Genomic DNA, 25,244 nt, shown 5'->3' on the forward strand with positions numbered 1-25,244 from the left:
GGGAACTTTTCTTTAACCTGTGCATGAATGCAGATTTCTATGGCCTGCCCAGGGCAGGTCTGTAGGTGGTGCCCACCCCCCAGGGTGCTGGGCCCTGAGGCTGCTTTCATCTCTGCTGCAGGGTGAGTAGGAAAGAAGAGCTTCTATCTGCTGAGCTACTTCTGAGAAGGGGTGAGCAGATCCAAGAGCCTTCATGCAGGATGCAGGTCTGCTGAGTCAGAAAGCCCCACTGGCAACAGCTGTGCAGGTTATGACCTGCACAGAAAAACATTCCCACCTGATTCATGAGGTGTCTGAGAGGAATGCAGTGAAAATGGTCACTAAAAGCAGTGGCTGGTACCTCATTACCCGTCTGATAACACTTCATGTATCAGAGCCCCTTCCAAACCCCAGTGATGTCATGGGCAGCTTTAGAGCAATATTAGATGATGCTTTTTCAGACTGATGGGGTAATTTGCAAAGATTTCTTCAAAATCTGAAGCAAACTCCACAGAACTGGGGAATATCTGGAACACAGGAAGCAGCAACTGCCACTACTGATGTTAATTCTGTGGGTTTTTTTCCCCTGGACTACACAATACAGCCACACATATCTGAATCGAAGGCATTCAAATGCCTACAGAAAAAGGCAGGAGCCTCACTACCAGCACAGCCCCACTCCTTGTACTCAAAAGTCTCCCCATGAAGGACAAAAGGCTTTTGTGTTCCTTAGCATCAGCCTTGAGAGGATCCAGCTGGCAGAGTAACCTAAATCATCTGAATCCCAAAGAACAGCAGCTGACCTTAATGCGAGTGCGCAGCTCAGGCCCCTGCCTGCCCTGGCCTCTCCCCCACTCCCTAATGGGGTTTTTCATTCTACTCTTTTCAGGTCACTAGGAAACAAGGACCTGGCCTTTTCAAATCTTTCCTTTAAGCAATCCCCAGCAAAATGGGTTTGCAGCACAGCTCTACGCTGACATGCACAACCCCCTTTTGCGAGAGGCAGTGTTGCAACATCTCAGAGTCCCATTCTGCGTTGCCCCCCCAGCCCTGTGGGGTTATTTCAGCTTTCCTTCTGAAATGTGTTCCTTCTAGTGAGATGTGGCTCTAGACACTGCATCAAGACACAGATTCCTGTACCCCTTCCTGAGGGAAACAAGGATATTTTCTTTATAACCTCTAATTTAGTATGAAGCAGGGCAGTGGGGAAAGAGTTAATATCTTCTGTAAAATGCCCAAGATGGGAGCAGAATGAAATTAATGTGGGCCATACCATAAGTATTCAGAGACACGGTCCTGAAATGTAATCTATATTAATAAGTAACTGGAGTAGTGATGGCCTGAAGTAACCTGATGCCACTGTTATGAATGGCTCTGGCCATGCTTATTTAATTATGCACCCACTTTTAACCCTTTTTTATCTCCTGGTTTGCCGCCTTCTCCCTCTGTTTTGGCCATTCCCTTGCCAAAGCAGAAAGGACAAAGGGCAGCCTGAGAGGAAATACTTCCAACTACAGGCTGCTGATGGATGAGCTGTATGATTGCAAGACGGGGTCAGATTCCAAGTGTCCATCAACTGCCTCTCTTGGATCATCTACAGAAAGCACGAACACTTTCTACCAGCTCTTAAGGTGCTGACAGATGGGCTCTGGCCAGCCTTGCAGCAGCACATTAAGGAGATACTGCTTTTTACCACTGGCTCCATGCCCCAGCAGGAGCTTTTGCCTGCATCCCAGTTGCTTGTGAAATGCCCGAGGCTGCACCACAGGCACATCTTCCCCTGCATGCGGTGCTGCTGCAAGGCATTAGTCATTGGCAGTCAGGCAGCGTTGGCTTAGGGTGGTCAATTCCTCCAGAGCAAGTAGAGCCCTCTAGACCTTGTCCATCAGCCCCCCAAAAGCGTGTGACTGCTTCTTGCAGATGACCTTAGCTCTATACTCGATGGACTTACAAGACTGGATCTGGTCCTGCAACCTTTATCAGCACAAGTTGTTTGCTGAAGTCAACCAGGACTTCCCAGGTGGGAAAGGATTGCTCATGTGGAATAAAGGACTGGAATTGGGGCAGCAGAGACTTCTGCTGACTTTCTTTGTTGAGAGGTATTTTCCACAACTTACTCTTGTTGGCATTAAAACTATAGACTAACTGAAACAAAGTGCGATGAGAGCTGAATCAGTGACCTGTTTTCCCCACTTTTGTCAAAGGTGAGATACACATCAAATATTAAGCAACAACTGGAAGATCTCAGTGCCACTTTCTGCAGCCAGCTTCCTCTTGTGCTACACATCGTGATTTGTTATTAAATTTCAGATTTTCAGGCCTGGTAAACAAAGGAGAATTGCTGAATGACCCAAGTGTATGCTGCTGCTAATCTTCACATATATCTGCAACAGGGTTGTGATTTCCCCAAACATTAAATTGATCTCTAAACTGGCCTCCTGTGTACTCCAAGAATGAACTGGAAAATGAGTGGGAAGGTTATGAGATGAGTTGCTGAGCTGTCCTGCATGTCCTGGGACACCCACAGTGGTTCCTCTTCGCAAGGTCTGCCACCACGCTGCCACCACAGTGGTTCCTCTCCAGTGCCAGAGCTTATTGGATGAAGGGAGTCTACATGGAGCAGGTGAGACCTTGTGTGCTGTTTGTAAGAATGTGCTGGGAGAAGAAAAGCATGTAAGGTCAGGCCTGCTCCAAGAAGAAAGTGTATCAGGCTGGTTTTTTTTGCTAATGACGTCAAAAGCATTTGAGAAGGGATTGCCAGTCCAGAGGACAGCCTTCCTATCTCATTTAGGTAGCTGCATATTCCCACCAAAGTCAGTAAGAAGCCTGGCTGAATGCATCTTAAACACAATTTCAAACAGCAGACATGGATGCTGAGCACCCTCCTAGCCCCAGCCAACTGGGTACCCAGCTGACATGGGGTCCCCTTCTCTGGGGGACAAACGTCCTGTGACATTGCAATCTGGAGTTGGACCTTCCTGAGGCCTTTGTACAATGAGCTTTGTAAGAGGTGACTATGGAATGAATCTCTTCTGACTCCACACCACCTCCAAACAACAAGCATGCTATAACAATGCAAGCAACAAAGTGTTACAGGTTATAAAATGTCCATTGCCTACCGCTTCTCGGAGACAGAGTTTCTTTAGCTCTTCCAAGCGCTGGCGCAGTGTTTCTTCCAAAGCTTCTTGCCTGGATTTCAGTGCAGCCAGCATGTCTTTCTTGGCAGACTGAGAACTATCTGACTCTTGGGAACCTATCAATAAACAATGATTTCACTAGGCCAGCTGACAGCAGAATACACATCTGGAGTGCTTGTCATTTTACCAAAGCCTGGATGCAGTCTTTCCAAAAAGAAATCAGACTATGACACGGAGCAGGTGTTACCCAGTCATGTTTGTTTACCGCAAATTCTTAATGTTTAAGCTAACAGACAGAGATTGGACAGTGGGGCACACAAAGACATTTGTAATTGTTATCCACAAAAGCAATAAAATTATTCATGTAAAGATTCTAGAAAAAAAAGACATACCATTCCCATGAAAATTCCCAATGGCAAATAACAGTACAGTTTACAAAGCCCTGGAGACGCATTTTTTGGAAATTAAGACTAGGAGAAACCATTTGACAATAACAGCCTACTTCTGAAGAACTGCAATCATCCTAGTAGCAAACATTTAATTCAATCCACTTACAGTGCCTGTTTTATGAAGAAAAGTAATGGAATGAAATTACCTAGCAAGATTCCTGTAAAACACACCAAAACAACAATAACCCATAGGTCCTTCTGGGATAGTAGCTGTTTCTTGTGAAGACATAGGTCAAGAAATTTAAACTGGATGTCCAAATGGCTTGACTTTTCAAGTGGCAATTACCCAGCAACTTCTGCTGAAATAAGTCCATGCATTAAGCCAGATTTTGCTGCTCAGACGTCATGACAGCATTTCTAACTTCTGCTCTTTCGGGGAACTTATTGATTTTATTTTGGTTTGTGATGGTGCTTCAATTGCTATCCAAGATCTAGCATCTCAAAGAAGGGTCAATGTTGGTTGCATCCATTTTGGGGTCCTCAACTTGAGCAGCTGATTTTTCAGGATGGGCTTAGCATTCGCCCTCTTTAACACAGCTCTGGGCTCAGGGATGAGTTTATAGTGAAGTCACTACTTTGCTCTGATCCCCATGTTTGCATAAGCCGACTGCATCCTTTCATCTGAGAGTATGATGGTTATGGCCATACTGTGAGATGAAAAGCAAGCTCAAGAAAGGGAAAATGCTATCTCCATGTACTTCTTCCTTATATTACTGGCTGTTGGTCAGCTACAACTGTGGTTCAAAGCATCCACCTTGGGTTTACAGAAAGCTGAGTTCTGGTATCTTGGTGGATTCAGCAGTAGTGTCCCATGTCTGTCCACAGATGACACTGAGAGCTACAACTCCACACACTAAAACTCTGCCCCACACACAGCTCTGGAGCTCAGCCTAAGTCTGCATCTGATCCCTTTTTAATCAACTCCATAGTGGGTCTTGAGCTGGGCTGAATGGACAGGGCTGTTGTGGTGGAGGGGTTGCTGTTGCCTGAACAGAAGTGTCTTCCATGGGGTGGAAGATACGACACAGGACCCTGTGAGACCCACACTCTTTTGGACTGGCAGTGGGATACTCTAATCTACCTAAAATGACACCAGACACAAACCACCAGCTGGATTGTGCCCAGTGCTTTGTAGGGACTTCTTGTGGGGCATTTAGTTTACTGTAGGTTTATGCCTGCAGAAAAGCCTTTGACTCAGCAATGCTTTCAAGGGTGCTTCTGCTAGTCCACACTGGTTTCTCAGTGGTCTCAGCACCTGCTGTCCCAGGGTGACTCTGGGAGGCTCCCCTGCCCCTCTAGAGCAATGGCACAGAGAAAGCAGACCTTTATTAGCTGCAGGAGTCAAATACAATGACATGCTACATGGAGGTGTCTGCGTACCTGTAGGATGGGGGTGAGGGTGGGCTTCTAGATACATTTGCAGCTCGGCCTCCAAGTGTACAGTGAAGACCCTCAGCCCAAGTTGGTTGAAAAGGTTGCTGCCGTTTCACAGATGTCTGGAAGGAACCTGGGAACAACTTGTTGCTTTGGCAGGAAACCAGAGTGTAATTTGTTCTTTCAGCTGCTTCTTTCATTGCCACTATTCCAGCAGACCGTTACAGCTAAACTGAAAGAGGACTGGGCAGCCTGTGCCATGAAACAGTTCTGCATTGGCCCAGGGGGAGCAAAGAATCTTAGATCTTTTCCACCACTATTTTCTGCAGTTTTCATACAGGAAGACAGTTGGCACTTATTCTGCAAAACACCACCCCGCTTTGTTACACCTTTTATTGGGCTGTCCTGGAGTGGGGGGAGGTGGAAAAAGGGCTCTCTAAACGTCAACCAGGTTGAGCATCACCAGATAAAGAAGGACGACCTTATGGTAAGATGTCTGTTTAGTTGCTGTATTCACCCTCATTTCATTTGGGTTTGTTTGCCCTTATAGAGCAACAAAACTCAATTCTGCAAACACATCTGTGCTGCAAGAACTTGACGGGATCTTCTAGAGGAGCCTTGTATTTGCACTGGCAGGGAAAGCCCTCTCTAACATTTAGTAATTCTTAATAGTAACCCTGGTGAGCAGTTACTAGCAAAAGCTGAGCTGCTGAATTTGTTCACTGAATTGCCAACAAACTGCTGAGTCCCACTAAAAAGTTGCTCACTATTCCAGCAGATGTTTCAACCCCCCCCTTTTTTTTTCTTTTAGGACAACTTTAATGACCTACGTTTTCCTTTCAACTGCTCTTCCCCTTTCCTTCCTCCCTTTTCTCCCTACCTCCACACCAGCCTCAGATTTATTTTTAAAAGCTATTAGCTTTTGCACTGCAGGTTGCCACAGCAGCTACATAGATGCTGAAACATTTAAAAGCATATGAATAGCCTAAACCCTGGCCAGATGCCTGTGCTGATTTGGGGTGTGCTGACAAGAAGGAAACAAACGGCTTCTGGCCAAGCTGGTAAGGACCCAAATCAAGCACAGACAGTTCACGGCATCTGCTCCAGCTGTGCTTACCCTGTGTGAGAACCACGCTGGTCTCAACCCTGATGCAGTCCATGGCAGTGTCCACTGAGCACTCATTTTGCCATCTTTTTCACCCCTACCAGAAAGCAAAGGAATTGGGGGAGGTCTGGAAGCACATTGTCACACTCTGAGTTAAGCAATGGGGATTACTGGTGAAACCAAATTCAACCACTCCTTGGCACTAAGGAACCAGTTCAAATTAACCTTTTCCAAGTGTGTCTTTGTATCACAAACTCTTCAAGTGTAGCAAGGGTTTAAAAGCTGTGGCACTCAGTTCATGGCTTGTGATGCTGACTTTTTTAGCTTGACCATACCTGACTTGGATGATCCCTTGGGCCTACTGCAGGACTTATTTCTTCAGACCTTCCTGAAGTTTCCCCTTCAGAAACTGTTCTGTTCTAGCTGGTTTGGTTTTGTTTTTTTTTTTTTTTTTTTAAATTTAAAAGCTGAACTATTTTGGGGTGTATTATTAGATTTTTATGGGTTGGATTCTCTGCTTGTTTTCACAGGTGAAAAGCAAATGGAAACTTGATCAGTTAAGAGAATCACACCCGTGTGAGATGCTTGTAAAGGAGCAGAGAACAGTGCTTTGTATTGCTGGGGTGCCTACAGCTTCCATTAGAGGCTCTTTATTTATAAATATGTATTAATCCAGCCTCGAGCTAGGCTGTGACCACAGACCCACTTCTAAACCCAGTGGCAATTGACCCAAAAATGTCAGAATAAATCAAAAGATAATAAAAACAACTGAAGAAATAATCAAAGACCAGCACAAACCAAACCAATCAAGCAGATACTACTACCTTAAATCAGCCTTATTAAATATGAAGCTCACTGAGTCATGGCTGCCCACTGCCTTCCAAAAGGGATCATCAACAGAGAAAAACCCATCCTGAAAGATCAGTCCTAACACAAGAGACTCCTACTGTGACAGAAACAGTTGACTGGGAGGCTTTCTCAGGTATTTTATCTTCTACAGTTAGGGCTAATTCCTAATGCAGTAAACAGGAGAAATGTTGCTGAAATACGTAATTTCCTTGTACGGCTTTTGAAATTTCTGTGAAAATTATTATTCAGCCTCCTTCCCATTTGCTGTGCAAAGATTTAACAAACTCTGCCTTTTAACATACAGTTCTGCAGAACCATTTGATGTCCCGAAAAGAGAAAGGGTTGTGAAAACCCACCAGGTAGCAAGCACAGGGCCATCTCTTTGGTGGGCATGAGGAACCTACTGAATTGAGGCGTGTTTTTATATCTGATGCTGCTTTAATTTAATTTAATCTGGTTTAATTTCAAAGCCAAGGCAATCGTACATGCTCCTTCCTCCTTAGCATACAGGATGGCACGCAGGTCTTGGTGACCTGAACACCCACTTAATACCCTGTTACTGTGTGGATACTCTATTCCTCTTCTTCACACTTGGCGTCTCTGGGCGATTTCTCCACCCGCTGACATTCAGAAGATTGTTGGCCATGAAACTGAGGGAGAACGTGGTCCTCTCTGCCCAACTCACTCCCCCAGCAGAATTAATGGCTGAGCTTAGTGCTAACTAAGGTTTACTAGTGCTAACGGGCTGGTTTCTGATCCCTCCAATACCGGTGAGGTCAAGACCGTCTTGGTGATGTCAACAGGGACATGAAGCAAGTGAGTCACACCCCCACAGGATCTGACCAAGGCGACGTGCTGTGTCTGTGCAGATCTGCAGGGGCTCCTGGCTACCAGGTGTCAGCTCCAAGACAAGCTTTGGTTTAAAGTTTGTCAAAGGGCTGAGACCAGCAATGCGAGCCACCGTTTTGGAGAGGAAAGCCCTACCAGTGACTCACTGTTTGTCCCCATTTCTTCCACCTATTGTAGCAGAGCGGAGTCAGCTTAGAAAAGGGATAAATGAGAAGGATGAAAACAAGCAGGGAGAGCCAAGGCTTGGTGATAGCAACTGTGAGGGGAGAGGATAATGCAACAAGGTGGCTGTGCAGTGGCAAGGCAAGAGCAACCAGGCACCTCTTCTCTTTCTCATTTTGTGAGCCTCCTGCTCCAGGAAAAACACATCTAAATACGGCAAACCCTTCACACTACATCCAGCTGCTGGCTCCAGCTTGCTGGCGTTTGGTCGAGGTCTCTGTGGAAGGCTGTCCCCGGAGCAGGGAGGGGAGGTCCCCCCACGCTTGCTCCATGCCAGAGCCCAGGCTGACTCACCGCGCCAGGATGTCAGCACACAACAGCCAGCAACCTCAGACAGCCGCTATCTCTTGTCTCTGCCAGACAAATAGGATATCCTCCGTGGCGCGCGGGAGCCCAGCTGGAGCTGCTCCGTACAGGATGCGCTCAGATATCCTGTGGGCGACTCGTCTTTGCGAGCCCCTGTGCTCACAGGCTGGCCGGAGGCCGTGCGGGTGCTGTTTATCTGCTCCGACACCCGCCGGGGCAGTCCAGCTGGGAGATGGCTGCGACGGATGGAGTGGTGGGGGCCGGGGAACTGGCTGGCAGGGATTTGTCGTGGCATTTTCAAATGTAAACAGGTCCCTCCACAGGAAACCTCTACCACTGATGAAGGAATGGGACTTAGGGGGCCAGAGGCTCCCCGAACATGTCTGCAGAGCTAAAGCAGAGGTGCTCCTCTACGGTCTCTTCTCTGCCTACTGAGATGAAGGCAGTGGTGGTCTGGGGTTCGGTCCAACAATAACCCAGCAATAATGGGGCTCCTCGCTAGCTAGGAGACAAGACCTGCAGAGCTCTTAGGGCACAGACTGCTCTGAAGAAAAAAATCCACCTTAGACCTAACCTGATTTCGCTCTGATAATTACCTCTGCTGGCTTTGATTAGGGTTCATGCCAGTGTGAAAGCAGAGCTTTTATTCCTGGGCAAATCTTGCCCCAGATGCCCAGGGGTGGCCCAGAGATCCTGAGCACAAGATCCTTGAGCTAAACCCCAGCAACCCACTGTTTTGGGGGCCCCCTTCAGAACCCAAATGAGGTCAAAAGTTAAAAGAGTGAGCTTGTCGGAAATGCACTTGGGAGAATCAGGTATCAAACTTACAACTCCGCAGTGGACACAGACTGAGATCGAGGACCTGGGAAACATGGAGGAGCTTAGCCTTTGGCCCTGAGCTGCTGTGACCATAGGGGAGTCACTGTCCCTGTAAAAGACTCCATTTCCCCACTGCTGTGTCTTGAGACTGTAAGTGATGTGGAGCAGTGACTGTTTTGCAGTGCACAGCAGGATCTTGGCCAGACATTATGACAGCTGGAAGCAACAACACATACTTCCTTGCAGCTTTGCTGCAAACCCAGGGGAGACATGCCAGCTTCGGCGTGCTCCTTGTGGTGCTGACAGCCCCTTCAGTGAGGAGGAGCACGATGGAAAGAGGAAATGGCTACAAGTAAGAAAAAAGGACAGAGAATGGTAGGGAAGTGGGGACAAACAGAGACTCAGTTCTGCCCTTGTGATTTCAAGTCACTCAGGGTATTTATAGCCTGGAAATCTACTGTGGCCACTTAATCATTTGCACTTATTCTCTCCAGTGCACACACTGTACTGCGATAACCCATCATTGTTGTGACTGTGCGTCGATAATCTTTGGCACAATGGGAGGAAATGCAAAGGCTGGAACGGAGCCGGTGACTGTGCCCAGCAGGACAGGCAGCCAATGCCCCCTCCAGTCCAATGGGACAGGGCTGGGTCACCTCTGCCAGCCAGGCTCAAGGAAAGGGGCTTTTGGAGCAGAGGGGTCTGGGTGACTGTGTGGAAGCAGTCCAGGGTCTCCAATTCCCTGGTATCTGTCCTCCTCTGCCAGACATCCTCTCTCTACACTTTCCTCCCTCCACAAGTGTGCTTGTAGCTGCTGGAAGGCACATAGCAGCAGCAAACTCGACAGCTCTCCTTAACATTTTGGGGAGAGCCCTGTCCTCATAGCTGGTAGGACCTAAAGGCAGCTCTGAACACAGGAACCTGAAGGGAGCAATGCTCACCTGGCCCACCAGCAGCACCTCAACCGAAACAGGTAGGCATGCAGGTAGACCGATTCACCTACCCTGGCCTGAAGAAATGACTCACCTGGTCAATGAACTTTGCATGGTTCTAGTCACTAGCGCAATTCCGCTGAGTCTGCAAACCCCATGCTCAGCCAGGAGGGATTTGAGCAGGGAGCAAAAAAATACAGAAATAAAAGCATTGGCAGCTCCCAGTTTGGGATTTCCATCGATGTAACCCTGATAGGAGCTAGACCTACAGAAGCTTTTGTGGGCCTGATTTTCTGCCAGCTTTTACCTGGCTACTGCTCTCCCAGTGTGAAAGCAGAAGCAGACCCCCATGTTTCTTTCCAGGAAGGCGAAAAGTCAGTGTATTAACATGAAAACAGGATTACTACCAAGTAGCTCTCACAAACTTGGGAATGGTGCCCAGGAGGCTGAGATCTTGGAAAGACCTTAAGAACTTCCTTGGGGTACTTAACATTATTTACTTTCCAGCAGGAGAGCTGAAAAAAATGCCAAACAAACAAAGAGCTCGAACAACCCGACACCAGTCTGGGAGCTGCTGAGCTACTGTAACTCCCTGAGCAATGGGAGGCACAGACAGTGGATTGTATACTGCATCAGGAGGACCTAAGGAGCAGAAAGGCATCTCTGTTTGCGGGCAAGGCAAAGAATTGCACAGCAGGCTGCTCTGGAGCTCTGTAAGCACTGCACATTTTAACCCCTTGCTGGACATTTTCCATGCAAGAAAGCGTGGCTTTCAGGAGACATGGAGGATGCACTGATGCAAAGCCGATCTCCTGCACTAGTGTGGGTTCAGTTTCAAGGGATTTGTGTTTGTAGATGGACTCTTCCCTTGTCAAGCACGGGAAGGTTATTCTCTCGTGTTACACATCTTAACACAATCGGTTTTGATAACTTGATGTGAAGCTTAACAGAGGGCATTTAATTGACTGGAACTATTAATTATAGTGATACCAGCAACTTTGTCCTGCTGAAGAGCTTCTCACTCTTTGCAAACTATCAATCCTTGCTTTGCTCCTGGAGTGATGTTTAGCACTGTTTTATACACAGCTTACCCCATTCAGACTGACAGAGGAATTTCAAAGAAATACTGAGAAGTTCCTGACTCCTCTTCTCTGGTCCTTCTCTTCTGATGCTCTAGCTCTCCTCAGTATCAACTTCTCTTGGGTTTCACAGATTATGTCTTCCTCATAACAGCAAGGTGCTCTAAGCTACAAAAAGTAACCTCTAGGTCCCCACACTAGTATGGTGGAGAGTGCTAGGGAATAGATCTTTTGAGGCTGGGACACCAGGCAAACTCCAGCAACAGAGAGGCAAGGCAGATGTGCATTCTGTGAAGAAGCCACCCTGCCTCAACACTGCTGAGGGACATCACCAATTCCCAGCCTCAGTTTCCCTGGTGAGCTGCACTGGCTGACTGCTTCCTCACTGCTGGCTGGGGGCTCCTTCACAAACGCATCTGCCTAGGGATAAGCTAGGTGCCAAGGGGTGATTATGGTAGAAACTGTGAAGAGAGACCAGGTCTCAGCTGGAAAGTGAGAGGTTGGAGATGACATCCTGGGGCCAAAGAAGAAACAAGCAGCGATAATGAGAGAGGGGGAAGCTGCTGCCTCTGCTGTTTGTGGGGCAACATGCTGAGAGACGGACTGACACCTGGACAGACAGAAAGGGAAGTGACTTTCATTTTTGCAGTGCAGCTTCTGGCTGCTCCCCATTATACCATGGCCAAGGCCCTTCCCACCGTAATCTCTCCAGTTACAGGATAAAGGACCTACCTGATGACAGAAGACTCCCGCTGCTGCCGCTGATAATTTTGCCTTTACTCCCCATGTTGGCCAGCTTTGAGGTCTTGAGTGTTCCAGTTTCAGTCAGGTCAATCGCAATCTCACTTAGGCTTCTTGCAGCATGAATCTTCGACTGGACATGGACACAGGAGTTAGTAATGATCTAGCACTTCTTTAAAGCTCACAGAATGAAAAAGCCCTTTTGCTGTGGCAGGAAACTGGCCTCCACAGCAAACTTGGATTATCTTAGAAGAATAGAAGCAATCTGGCATGGTATTCGCTGCTGCACTTTCTACATTCTTAAGTGGGTGCCATTCTGGCATCGCTTGTTTGTTATTTTCTCTGCTTTGCCATGGACATTTTTCCCTCTTAAACAAACTATGTATGGAGTCACTGAGTTACCACATACAATAAGAAACCTTCAGAAATGCCAACATAATAAACTGCAAAGCCCAAAGGCTAAAGACCATCTCTAGCATCTACAGGAAGCCAGGACGAACCTCTCCAAATCTGCAGTGATCTTTGGACCATGACAGTGGACAGTGAGGACATGGCTTAAATAGGCTGTCATGAAAAGCTGGAAGAAAATACTGGTAGGAAAACATGTTCAGGTTATGGTCCAGACTAACAAGCTGCATGCAATGCCCCTACTGTGAGTGACCTCTTCAGAATATTAACATCACTGCAGTAAGAAACAACAGCCAGCCCCAGCTCAGTAACTGGCCACACTAGGACAAGGAGTCACCCATTGTACACCACCATTTGTCAATAATCAAGGCACCTCCAGGGGAAAGTACATGTGCATACTGAATAAACCTATCTTAGGAGGGAATGAGCTGACTTCCTAAGATGTCATCGTTTCTCCATTGGTTATGGAAGGATTTGAGACAACAAGATGCCCAGAAAGTTCAGGTGAGATAACTCCAGAACTTTCTCTTCATTGAGCAGTGAGCTCACATGTGGTTATGCCTACAGAGCCAACAAAGGCAGAAAACGTTCAGGGCAAGGAGGTTAGTGGTACTGAGCAAGGAATAGAGCACAGCAGCTGCTTGCAGGGTTGGGCTTACTCAGTCCGAGTGGCTGCCTTGCCTCTGCAACACAAACCCCACTGTTAGTAGCTCACCATGTATCTCCAGTCCACTCTCCTGACAGCCTCTAGCAGGTGCTTAACATGAACAAGAGGATCAAGAACATGCATCAAAGTTGCTGGGGATGGCCCTTCAGTTATATCCCTAGTACTACCAGGAAGAACCCTACATATGAGGGTGTCTTGGGTGGCCACAACAAATTTTCAGTCCTTTTTCTGACCAGTACAGCCTTAGGATCACCTCAAAATAGCAACTGCCTTATCAGAACAACCCTCTCGAGTCCTCTATCTCATTTCTGACTGGGGTCATCTCCAAGGACTTCATAAAAAAATATGAGGAAACTTTTCATTAAGCCATTGTGGAATAATCTGTCCACATGGAAAATTTCCTCCTGCCTCTTCTGAACTAATGCTTATGCTCTGAGCTCCATTTTATGTATTGGTTGTTGAATTCGCTTCAGGTAACAAGCCATGCTAACAAGGAGAGAGCTGACAACCAGGAAGAAGCTCACTGTCTGTAACACGGCACACAAAGATGACTGCTATTTCATCTCCAACCTGGAAATTGGCTTCTTGCTTGCTGACCCTCATGTGAGCTCTGCAGTCATGGATGGAGGGAGCTTGGAGCTCAGCCCATCGCCCAAATCTTGCAAGCTCTGTGCTGCTGAGCTTCAATTAGCCTGGCCTCGCAGGGCCACTAACCTGCAATTTTGATTTCCCAGAACCCAGAAAGCTGTTGGCACATTGCGTCTCCAGCTGCACGAAGACTTTTGTTCGAAAAGGTGGTGAAGCCCCAGTTCAGGATCACCTCTGCACCTTCTCAAGGCCAGAAAAGACTTTCAGCCCTAGTCATACAGTTCAGGCAATGGGCACATCATTACAGTGCTAACAGATCAGAAGCGGGTGGATGTTCACATACCACAGTATGATCTGTTCCCACTGGAACTAACATGAGATGGGACTACAAGGGATGCTTGCCATGATGGGATTTTCAGTGTTTTTTCACATCCTCAGGAAGCAGAAATCATTTTAACAAGAACTAAGGCTGAATTGATGGCTGAATGCTCACCACACTGAGCTTCACTCTTAGCTCTGTTACTGATTTGCTGTGGGGCTTTGGGTAAGACACTTAAGGTTAAGTTTTTAGTGATCCCCTGACTCTGTTTGCACATCAGTGAAATACTAAGTGAAATAAAATGTCTCCCTGTTGCACAGTGCATTTCTAAGATTAATTTAAGACTGCAAATTAAGATAGCACTGGGAGAGCCTTATACTGAAAACACCCTCAGAAGTATTATCATAATTTAATATTCTTGGGTATTTATAGGCGCCATCATTACCATTCAGAGTTACCCAAATGCCTCACAAGCTTATTTCCACAGCAACCCCAAGAACAGGGTGTGTGCACTCACTCATTTGAGTGCAGAGGCTGAACTACCTGCCAAGATGTCAGAGCAGATCAGGCAACCAGTACTGACCCTCTTAAACTAATGCTACAACCAGTTAGACACTTCTCATTTCTGACAGCTCCTCCCCAAAATCAGCCCCAGGAGAAGGATAGCACTCTCTTAGCTTCTTGGATCTGACATTTCTGGTCAAAAACAAGGTCTGTGAAACATGGTCTCCAAATAGCTCTGGAAGGTTAGTTCTAGGTGAAGAGGAAAGTCACTGCTTTTATCTAACGAGACTTCCTGCTACAGAAGTCTTGATAAGGAGCCTAAGCATCAACTGCTGTCTTGCTGCAATGCCAGAACTTTGGAGGTAACAAGTCTTCAGACTGCTGCTGTCCTGGTGATTTATCCCCTGCAGGTGTATATATGCTGCATGACCCTACATATATGTAGGGTTATGTATACCTTGTATAACCCCAGGAACAGCCATACTGATCAAACCCAGTATCTGCCAAACCCAATATACTGAATCCTTGCAGTGGATGTCTAGGAAAGGTACAAACCCCAAGTCTGCACAGACAGGTCCTGCCCTCCTACTCTGCGAGGCAGTGGTTTTCCTGTATTTGTAGGATAGTCACAGTGAGAAGCCCTGTAGTTTATTTCCGCTCACATTCAGACTGGAAATTAGGGCACACTCTGGCCCTACCTGTTTCACTAGGCATCAGCTAAAAAGCTGAGCAAAGGCAATGCAGCTGGATGCTGTTGTGGTCCTGGCCAGCACGCCAAGCCAGCAGTGGCTGGAAGTGTGCCCTACATAGCGCAAATGAAAAAATGATGTAAGACCAAAGCCTGGCATCGCTGGAGCCAGGAGAGAGGAAAAACAGAACAAAAGAGAATAAATAGGGGATCAGCAGGGCAAAGTGAGCTTCCTCCACAGAAGGTACAACCCAAACCTGCTGAAGCCATAGCAGGTTTTAGATCCGATTGCAGTTGTGCTAACAGTGCCCTGCACTCAACAGTGGGGATGGAGCATCTCCTGAAAGGAATGGGGTTAATTTTCCATGCTGCTCAATCCCTGCTGCCTCTGCTCCATACAGCAATGCCAATCAGCATTGGGTGGTCTTGTGCTTTGGACAGCCACTCATCAGCGGCAGGAATCAGACCAACAGCTCATTTCATACAGGCCACTGAGCAGCAGCCAGCACAAGGTCTGGGCTAGACTTTGTACTGACAGCACAATAGTGGAAAGCTACATTACATCCCATTAGCGCTCCCTCAGGCCCTGCAGTCCCTCCAGGCTCAAAAATTTTAAAGCACTTAGCGCAGACCTGCCAAGTCTCATTTACATGGAGGAAGACTGGCTCATTCATGAGTCATTTCAAAGCATGGGGCCAAACTGATCCCCAGTGTTGTTCTGACAGGGTCAGAGGGTGAAGGAAAATCCATCAGTGAAATGGAAGAGTAGATGGACACTAGGGATGGATTTATCCCTCTTGCTTGCAGTGATGGGGCTTTGCTGCAGGTGATTTTTTTAAACCCTTGGCCTATTTTCTACCGGTTCATTCAGCCAAAAAGCCTTGCGCTTGGAGGAACGTGCTGTTGGAAATTCCCACAAAATGGGACTTCTCAAGGCTTCTAAGCCAAATGTTTGATTGACTCAGTGCAGTCAACAGAGCAAAGACATGCCTTGAAGTCCTGCTGCATCTGTCTCCTGAAAAAAAAGGGAAGCTGACAGGAGTTCTGCACGCTGACATGTTCAGCTTGGAAAGCTGGGGATCTTTTCAGTCTCCATGTTACGCTTCGATTGCAGGGGGAGAGAGACAGATCAGCGGGGAGCGAGACATTGGGAACTCGGCAAGCTGGCAGGAGTTCAATGCGGAGTGAGGCTGCAAAGAAGGCTGGGACTTCACTTCCTTGTAAAAGGGTCAAAATCCAGGCAAAGCTGATTTTATTTCTTTTTAAAATCACATGAAGGGGTTTTTCCTGTAGAACTGTGCAGAAGGTCCAGATCCAACTGGTGCCCAGTTATGTGAGGAGCATGGAGTTCAAGCTTGATCTATCACTACGTCATATCTCCAGCCATCTAATCTACATCACTAGAGTGAAGGCTCAGCTGCAGTGAGCTCCAGCAGGCTTTTTCTTCTAAGTTTGTTTTTATTTTTCTTTCTTTAGTCAAAACGATATGAAATGCCAAGTTTGGACATGAAAGGAAGGAATATCTAAGTTTTGCTTTGAAGTTGGGGATTCAACTGAAGTGGGGGCTGAGATTTAAGGGGATGCAACCCCCCTGAAACTCAAATAAATGTTTGTCTAAGCCCTTGAGAGCTGAAACAAAGACATTTCACATTGCCCCACTCTGGAATAAGTTTTACTGGTTTTCAAAAGTGAAGCGCACGTGAGTACAGTGTCCTGAAGTGACCAGCAGGATGAATTGAACAGATCAATTAAAATTGATGGATCTATCAATCTTGACAGTGTCACGTCAAAGATGAGGACAACTGACTAAAATACTAGCTCCCTTAAGAGAAAGGGACAAAAATATTTGTATGCCTTAGCTTCAAAGCCTCAGCGTGACCACTGGGATTATTGTGACAAAGCACACTGACATGGTCACAGACGTGACAGGTTGACAAACGAGGGCTGGTGGGGTGGTGCTGTCTGTAGGAGTGTGAGAGAGGGGAGATCAGATTGAAACACAATCTGCCAACAACAAAAGAAGTCACTGAAGGGAAGTCCTGGGCATTTAAGAGACCCAGTTTCTTACCAAAGAAATGGGAGGAGGAAGAAATCTCCTTTTGTTTGTTGGTTGCTTGTGACCTAAATACCTTGCAGCTAGATCATCAAATCCATCTGGCTAAGAGTAAAAAAAATAAACTTCTGTTTGTCTGCTGAGTTGTTTTTGTTGAGAGCAAAACAGAGAGGGCTATGCATTGCCCTGGTGGCGCTGAGCAGAGGAGGGGGACAGGAAAGCATTACCTGGTATTGGGTGAGCGTGCAATTTTGTCCACATTCACAGCTGGCTCTTAGGCAGGGGTGGGAAGTTAGCTACACCCCTAAATTCAATATAGCTCACAGCAACTAAGATGAATCCTGGTTTTCTGTGTTGGATGGGACATGGCCAAAGAGAGTGCAACCATGTGTTCTGCCTAAGACATCCAAAAGTCCTATCCACTCTATGATAAAGTCACAGAGATCGTGACGGGGAAAGCAATGTCACAAGGGTTTAGAGTGAGCTGGACTAATAGCACATTGATGACCCTTCACATAATTTCAGCACACCAATTCAATTCATTTAACTGGCAGAAAAATAATGCAGCAAAGAAAAACAGGGAAAAAAAAATTTCTGCCAGTTCAGTGGGCTGAACTGGCTCATGAAGGGACCTGACAGGGCCAGGGCCTGTGCAAGGGAGGGAGCAGCCCCTGCCTGAAAACGCAGGCAGTGCTTTCAGCAATAGCAAGATGTTAAGACTGTTGCAGCCATTTGGAGGAGTATCACCCTGCACATTCCTGCCATCTCACTAGAGATGGGGGGCAATGCAGGCAGCTGTGTAAGAAGGTACCCACTCAATACAGGCTCTGTCTTCTCTGTAAATTTTACACCAGCATGCTCATATGGAGAGGGACATCTGCATGAGAAGTCTGTCTTCTGTCTCAAAGTGATCTCAAAGTCATCAAAGTGATCTCCTGCTGCTCTGGGTATGCCTAAAATTACTGCTGATGAAAGGAATTAGAAGGAGAACACACACTCCTCTGGTTTCAAGGTGGTTTCTTTTGTGTATTGAGTGGCCCCCTTGTGCAGCACCAGATCAAGACAGTTCCTTCTAAGGCCAGGCTGTCAGCATCCTGCCCCCCTCCTTCTGTTGTGAGATTCTGTGTGGAGAGAGATATCCCTACCCCACATTTCTAGAAAAATATGATAGTAAAAAGCAAGAAGGATTCAGAAACAGGTGTAGAGTGTGAAGATACTTTGAACTCAGTTATTGGAAGCTGCCCTAACTTTATGACAGAGTTCAAGAACCAGAAGACATGTGGAAACCATCCAGACAAGGACACAACACTAACTGCTTGCAAACTTTGGCTCCTCCAATTTGGCCACAGTTCAGTACAACCTTCCCCTCAATTCTTACTCCCATAGACATGAATGTAATACAAATTCCCTCAATCTGGCCAAAGCCAGCAGATATTTTGAGTCGATTTGCCTTTTTTTGATCTCAAGTGGAAAGGGAGGGCAGGAAAGGAGCCACCATCTGGACTTGAGCTTGCTGGGACTGTGGGGAGTGAGAAGAACTCACCCACTGCAACATGCACTTCCCACCTCCAACACGCTTACCTTGCTCTGCTTTCTGTCCAGGTAGAACTGATGTTGACTAATGGCCATAGCCCAGATAGACTTTATTAGAGCTGGACAGGCGTACCACGTATGCACAGCAATGCCACTATGCCCAAATGTCCTCCTGGTCACAGATGCCCTGGAGAGGAGAAAAGAATGAACTGGGGTTACACCAAGGTTTCCTCAGACTCTTTTCTGTGGCAGAACCTATCATCACAGACCTCATAGTAAAAGCTGCTGTCTTTACTGTGCACACCCTTATGCTAATGGGAAAAAATGCTTTGAGAACAGCAATAAATAGCTAATCACGCCAGGAGAGCATTTACTTTAAATAACTCCTCAAGTTAGCAAGCTCAAGAGGACTAACAGTAAAGATCATCCAGTTTGTCCAGTTCAGACTGTATTCGTGGGTTTGGCTCAGCTGATGCTGACCTGCTACGTGTCCCAGGGGAGTCACCAATGCCAAAGCATGTGTGAATCCTCTGTCTCATCACACGCTGAGACACCTGAGCCCAAGTCATCACACCCTCCACTACCTCTGGCTTTGGACAGTGGCTCTCAAATATTAGGACCGAGGTGACAACTAAAGATCCACAGGATCAATGGCTGCTTTAGGGAATGTAGGAGAAACTCTTCAGGTACCTTCATTTTCCCACTTGTAAACAGATGCAGCAGGACTTGCTATGTGGTATGGGAAAGGGGAGTTGTGAGACTAAGAGAGGGCTGTCTAGTGCCCTGGAGAGAAGAATGTTACTCAGCGATTAGCTGAGTGAATATAAAACCAGGAAAAATAAGAGCTAAATGTTTCCTCTCTGGGACTCCTAATTGTCCTCAAATATTAGCAAAAAACACAGGTTAGGTTTCCCCATGCTTTCACAGCTGTATGAAACTGCTTGATTATTCCTCCCCACCCCTCAACTCTAACCCCACCAGCAGAGCCCCTGACACCGGCACACCAGCACACAGACTCACAGCATCCTGGTCTGCAGAACTCCACCCACTGCAGCGATATAGCACTGGCTGGAGTAAACCAAGCCACCGATCTATAGAGCCCCCAGAAAATGAGGTCCTCCTCTCCAGTCTGTTAAGAAGAGTCTTGTGGTGGAGTATGATTATGGAATGAATATGAGCACGGGTACAGAGTCTAGCTCAGAAGCGTGACACTTTTGTTATAGCCTTTCACATAGCGACATGGATGGGGAAGAGGGGCCAGTGCAAAAGACAGCCTGGGGAGCCGCGTGTCCTACAGAGGGGCTGCCACAGTCCATAGCCAGCAGGCACTCTGTGCAATGCTGATGTGGAGGTGACGCTGCAGGACAGCCCAGGAGCTCTACTGTGCAGTGCAAGGGATGGCCGACTCTTTTTCCCAGCACTCGGAAGTCCTCAAACCTGCTAAGGCAGTGGTTCCCCTCCTGCACCTGCACTACCCGCCTCTCCTCTGGTGCCTGTGGGGTACTGCCCTGTCCAAAATTGGAGGTGAACACGGGGAGGGGAGGCACATGGTCAAACAAAGTTGTGACAGAGCCAAGAATGAAAGAAAAGCAAAACTCTGCAGCAAAATGGGAACTGCTGGCCCGGTTCAGCCTGGGAGAGCGCTGACAGGTCTTGTGTCAGGCCCTTTTCAGTGCTGCAAAATGTTAAAGTCAAACTGTGAAGCTACAAATCGGATTGAAATTTCTCTGAGAAAACAGTCACAGCCAATGCAAACAAGGTCTGAGACAACTGGGATCTCATGTTTCAGTGTTACTCTGTGCTGAGCTCTTTCCATGGGATGGCAGCAGAAGACCTTGTCCCGTTATGAATATTGTTCTTGTGAGAAAACTCTCCATGGATGCAACAGGACAGCAGCTGATGGTCCTAATGAGGATGGGTGCTGGGCTGCCTCATCCCTGTCACTGGACAGCGAATTAAGGCTGTGCTGGAAGGTGCTCTTGAAGTTGAGGCTGGAGACAGGATCCAACTCTGGATGCTTTATGTTGGTTTAAGGGACACAAACAGCTGCAGCACATTGGCATTAAGGCACTCAAACATGGGCTAAAGCCTTAATTCTGGTGTCATTCTATTCAGTTCAAATGCAGTTACTCATTTTGAACTCTCAGAAACATACTTTGCAAGCCATTCATATTCTCATCACTCTCACAAGCAGCGATTTCCAATTTTTTTTTCTTTTTGGGATCTGTACATGTTTCCCATCAAAACTGCAGACCCTGTTAGAAAGTCTGCAGACTTAGCTGGTCAGAGCTGTGGACTTGCTTTTCACAGCTGTCTTTTGGGGACCTGTGAGAGATGGCCCATGGGTGTTTTTTCTATGACTTTCCTCCACGCATGCCACATGGGCTACAGAATTAACCCTGTTGATACCCCCTAAAACGTATCATTTCCCTCCTTTACAGGACAAGGAACAGCGATGAAGAGACGTTAAATGGCTTGTTCGGGACAGGAAGCCATGGGCAGAGGCAGGGCTTAAAAACACACATTGTGCTGCCCAGCCCTGGCCACAACCAGGGAGCTGTGCTTGCTCTCCTGCGAGTGTGGCTTCGCTGACTCAGGCTCTGGTTTGGCTACATGGAGAGGAATGCGGAGAGAGCACTGTGCTGGCTACTCCTCTGCCTCCACACACTGAACAACTCACAGGAGTTCATCCCACTTGGCCAGGAGACTACAACCCGAGCTGTGTTCCCACCATGCCACTGCAACGTGCCTTGCTGTTTTACAGCCAGTGTACCATTTCGACCTGGACAGTGGTACTCTCTGGATATGAAAATCAACCAACTGAATTCCATTGTAGTGAGAAAGTACCAGGCTGACAACCTGGGACAGGGTATTGTCCTCCTGGTGTTGATTCAGAGAAACAGCACAGCGGAGTAAAAAATGGAAGCTCTTCTGTGTCAGTAATTCCTATTATCTAAATATAAATGAGACAGAAGAGGTTCCTCTGGTCACATTTCATGCATGACACTGAGTTGTAAATATCATCATGATTTTAATGTCCCAGAACTATTTGCTTTCTTTTCCTTAGCAACTGTTGCTTCCAGGAAATAGCCAGCCTGGGCATTTAGGGGCTTCTTGCTGCTGGTTGCTTGCAGCACGCGTTTCTGACGCCTCGCCTGCTGCCGGAGGCTTGGTGGGGGAAGGAGTACACCACCCCCAGCTGCCGCTACTGGAAGATCTCCCAGCATATTCTCAACTTTGGGAATTTGCTCTGCTAGATTTCATGAGACTATTTACATGCTTAATATTAAGCAGATGCTTCAAGGCTCTGCTGACCTGGAGCTGCACAATGGTACGAGCTGCTTTACTGAGTTTTTGCTTTAACAATATGCACCTATAGAGACAGGCACCGTTGTATTGGCGTGACTGTGTTCATATCAGGGCGAATAAGCACAGAAACTGCATGCAAAATTCCCCTAATAAAAGTACATATATTAGACACAGATAGGCATGGGAAACAGGTGAAACAGGATCACAGCGGAGCGATCAGCAGAACACGCTACTAGCAGCACATCAAATCAGTCTGGGAAGTCGTTTTTATACTTACTTTTCAGGTGGGACATTGCTTTTAGTGAGAACAACTTACAGAGCAAAATACACACTGGTCACTGTCTGCAGTAACAATCCACTAAGGCAAATGAGCAAGGGGTGCGGAATGCACCAATTAGATGCAGGACAGTCACTTGAACTCACTCTCTCCCACGTTAGGTTTCTGAAGTAAGAAGAAAAGACTCCTGTGCCAAAAAGACTGATGGGCTTTCATCCAGACTGCCGGTAAACCTCTGGTACTATGCCATTCCTTTCAATTGCACTACTGAATATTTATTTACAAGGAAGCATGTGAGTACAAAATCTGGCGCCCATCTCCAGGCTCCAAGTGCAACACAGGGACGAGGCAACCCCCCTTTCACGCACAGGGGCTGCCGGCACTGCAGCTGGGACACCGGAGTTGCACAGCCCCCGAGGGTCAGAAGGTGCCAAAACAGAGGGAAGGAAAATAAAATACTGCTAGGAGCCGAGGGGAAACACATCCACAGAAACATCCACCCGACCCCAAAACCTCCCGCTGCAAGGAAGCAGCAGCCCCCGGCTTGGTACGCGCTGCCCCTTGCTTACGGGTTCCCCAGCTACCAAGCCCCGCACAGGGACGGGGGGAGCGCGGCTCGGCGCTGCAAAGCCCGGCTCGGCACGGCTCAGCCCGGCTCGGCACGGCTCAGCCCGGCTCGGTACGTCTGAGTCCGGCTCGGCACGGCTCAGCCCGGCTCGGCACGGCTCAGCCCGGCTCGGTACGTCTGAGTCCGGCTCGGCACGGCTCAGCCCGGCTCGGCACGTCTCGTCTCGTCTCGGCGCTCACCTGCGCGGGTCGTGCACCTCCACCGAGAACTTCTTCTCGCGGAAATAGAGGTTCTCCAGCTGCCTCCATTGGAAGATCTGCGGGGAGAAGAAGGGGGCGAGTGAGGCTCCTCCGCGCAAACCCTCGCCCAGCCCTGCCCGCCGCGCCGCTTCCTCCCGGCGCTGCGGCGGGGCTGCCCCGCTCCGCTCCGCCCCGGCTCGGCTCGGCTCGGCCCCGCGTCCCGCCCGCGCCCCCCGCCCAGCAGCCGCAGGGCAGCCCCGGGGGCGGGCGGCTTCCTCCCGCCCGGCCCCCGCTGCCTGCGGCGGGCTCGGGGCCGGGGGGGAGGCGGGGAAGGGCGCCGGTTTCGCTTTGCCGGGCGAAGTACGGTTGAAACGTATGCAAGCCACGGGAAAACCGGGATGCGGCTACTTTTTCCTTCGAGGGCTGGCAGCTGGTGTGGATTGGCCTTTAGCACAGCAGCCTTTTCCTCGGGCAAGATGGGCAGCGCAGACCTCGGAGGGGCGAGGGCGGCCTGGCTGGGTAGAGGAGACCCCCGAGGGGGTGACTTGCACCCCTCCGCTGGAGCGCGATGGCCAGCTCTGCTTTTACTCCCGCAGCCAACGTGAAACTCGCACTAGCATAAGCCGAGCGGAGCCAGTTTATCTATCCCGGGTGCTGGCAGACTCGTGCTGGTGATGCCCAAGGCTCCAGCGTGCTCCCAGCGGTGCAAAATGCAGCAATAAATGCGAAATGCAGCAATAAACAAGTCATATTCCTGCCTCTGTTTTACAGGCTGCCCTGTCGGGGCGTCTCAAAGTGGCACGCAGACAAAGGCAACGCTGTCACCAAAGGGGGAAACTGAGGCTTGAAGCAGTCATGGGAGTAAAATGCAAGTCTCCCAGGTGCTGGCTGCATGCCCTTGCCCGAGTCGGCATGGGCCAGCCCTGTGGGTCTCTCTCTGCCTGCCTGCTGAGTGTACGTGCTCTTGGGCAGTGGGATGTGCTCACGCAGTCCCTGTACCCCACACCTCTGCTGTGAAATAACCCTCATCTCCAAGGCAGGAGGGAGGACTGACCGCAGAAGCAGCACGAAGGACGCGGTGACTGCAAAACACTTGTGTCAGCTCTGCCAACCACCGCACCGTCACCGCCACAGACAGGTCCACCACCACCTCCTCTTTACAAATGAGTAAGCCAAAATCCAAACCTTGGCTTCCAGGCTGCTAATCCACAGGGAGGAGGCAGCCTCCACCCCTTGGGCATCTCGCACTTCCGCTTCCCCACGCTGCCCCTAGGAAGCAGCGGAGCTAGGGGAGCGTAACCTCACTGCTGGGGAGCAGAGCCAGCAGAGCTTTTCCTGATTTATACTCCTTCTCCCACAAGCAGCTTCTGTGGAGTTCCTGTCCTACCCCCAAGGAAGGCGCTGGCTCCTGCCACGCTGAGATAAGCCACTTGCCAGTGTCAGCGCTCTGGAGATAAGTAAACAGGAGGCGTAATTTGATTTGCACTGATTAAGCTGCTGGTGGAGGTGAAATCTAGAAAATAAGCTACAGTGAGGACCCAAAATTTTCTCCTTGCTAATATTTCAGGGGTGGCAATATTGAAAATATTTGTCATTGTAAAAGTTTCCAACCAAGAGGGTTTTTTTGTTTTTTGTTTTTTTTTGGGGGGGGTGAGGGGGTGTCTTTTCTTTTTCTATAACAGGGTATTTGGAAGGAAGGATGGGGTAAAGACGGCACTGAGCTGCCCCATACTCTGGGGCTGTCTGCACCACAGGAGGGTAGGAGTCGAAGAGGGCCAGGAGGGATGGGAAGCTTGAAGGGCTGGGTTACACTGTCCTTCAAGGATTATTTTATTCCTCCACTGGAAAAATTAATCATTGCATAAAAGTTGTAATCACTAAACGAAGCACAGAAATACCCACTATTTTACCCACTGAGGGAGGACAGACATGGGGTGAAAGGGTTAAGCTGGGAGCTGAGGTCTGAACCTGAAGTCTGTCTCTCCTGCAAGTGCCCAGCTTCAAAGGCACAAAAGGAAGTTTGGGGCCTAGACTCCCACTGACAACAACCAGGGTCAAGCCTGAGACTGCCATGTGGGCTGCCGAAAACATCCCTCTGTGCTTCCAGATGCCTGTCCGCAAGGCGGGGAAGATAACACGGTTGTGCTGCATGGCATGTGCAGAGGACGTGTTTGGGAGGCGCTCAGACATGTGGAACACATAAGAGTCTAAAAAACCAGCAGATCACACCCTTCAGAAAACATCCTTCTG

General features: G+C 48.3%; 1 protein-coding gene across 4 annotated transcripts in view; it reads right to left on the reverse strand.

The window, feature by feature from the left end:
- Nucleotides 1-25,244, reverse strand: part of FRMD4A (FERM domain containing 4A) — a 289,877-nt gene that overhangs the window by 19,057 nt on the left and 245,576 nt on the right. For all 4 annotated transcript variants that reach the window (XM_075024704.1, XM_075024703.1, XM_075024702.1 and 1 more), the window contains exons 12-15: nucleotides 22,995-23,071; nucleotides 18,650-18,788; nucleotides 11,833-11,974; nucleotides 3,099-3,232 (exon numbers count right to left, since the gene is read on the reverse strand). In XM_075024704.1, the coding sequence (XP_074880805.1) occupies nucleotides 3,099-3,232; nucleotides 11,833-11,974; nucleotides 18,650-18,788; nucleotides 22,995-23,071 (492 nt within the window). The remainder of the gene's footprint in view (nucleotides 1-3,098; nucleotides 3,233-11,832; nucleotides 11,975-18,649; nucleotides 18,789-22,994; nucleotides 23,072-25,244) is intronic.

This window comes from Buteo buteo, chromosome 4 (assembly GCF_964188355.1).
Source record: "Buteo buteo chromosome 4, bButBut1.hap1.1, whole genome shotgun sequence".
NCBI classification, from domain to species: Eukaryota; Metazoa; Chordata; class Aves; order Accipitriformes; family Accipitridae; genus Buteo; species Buteo buteo.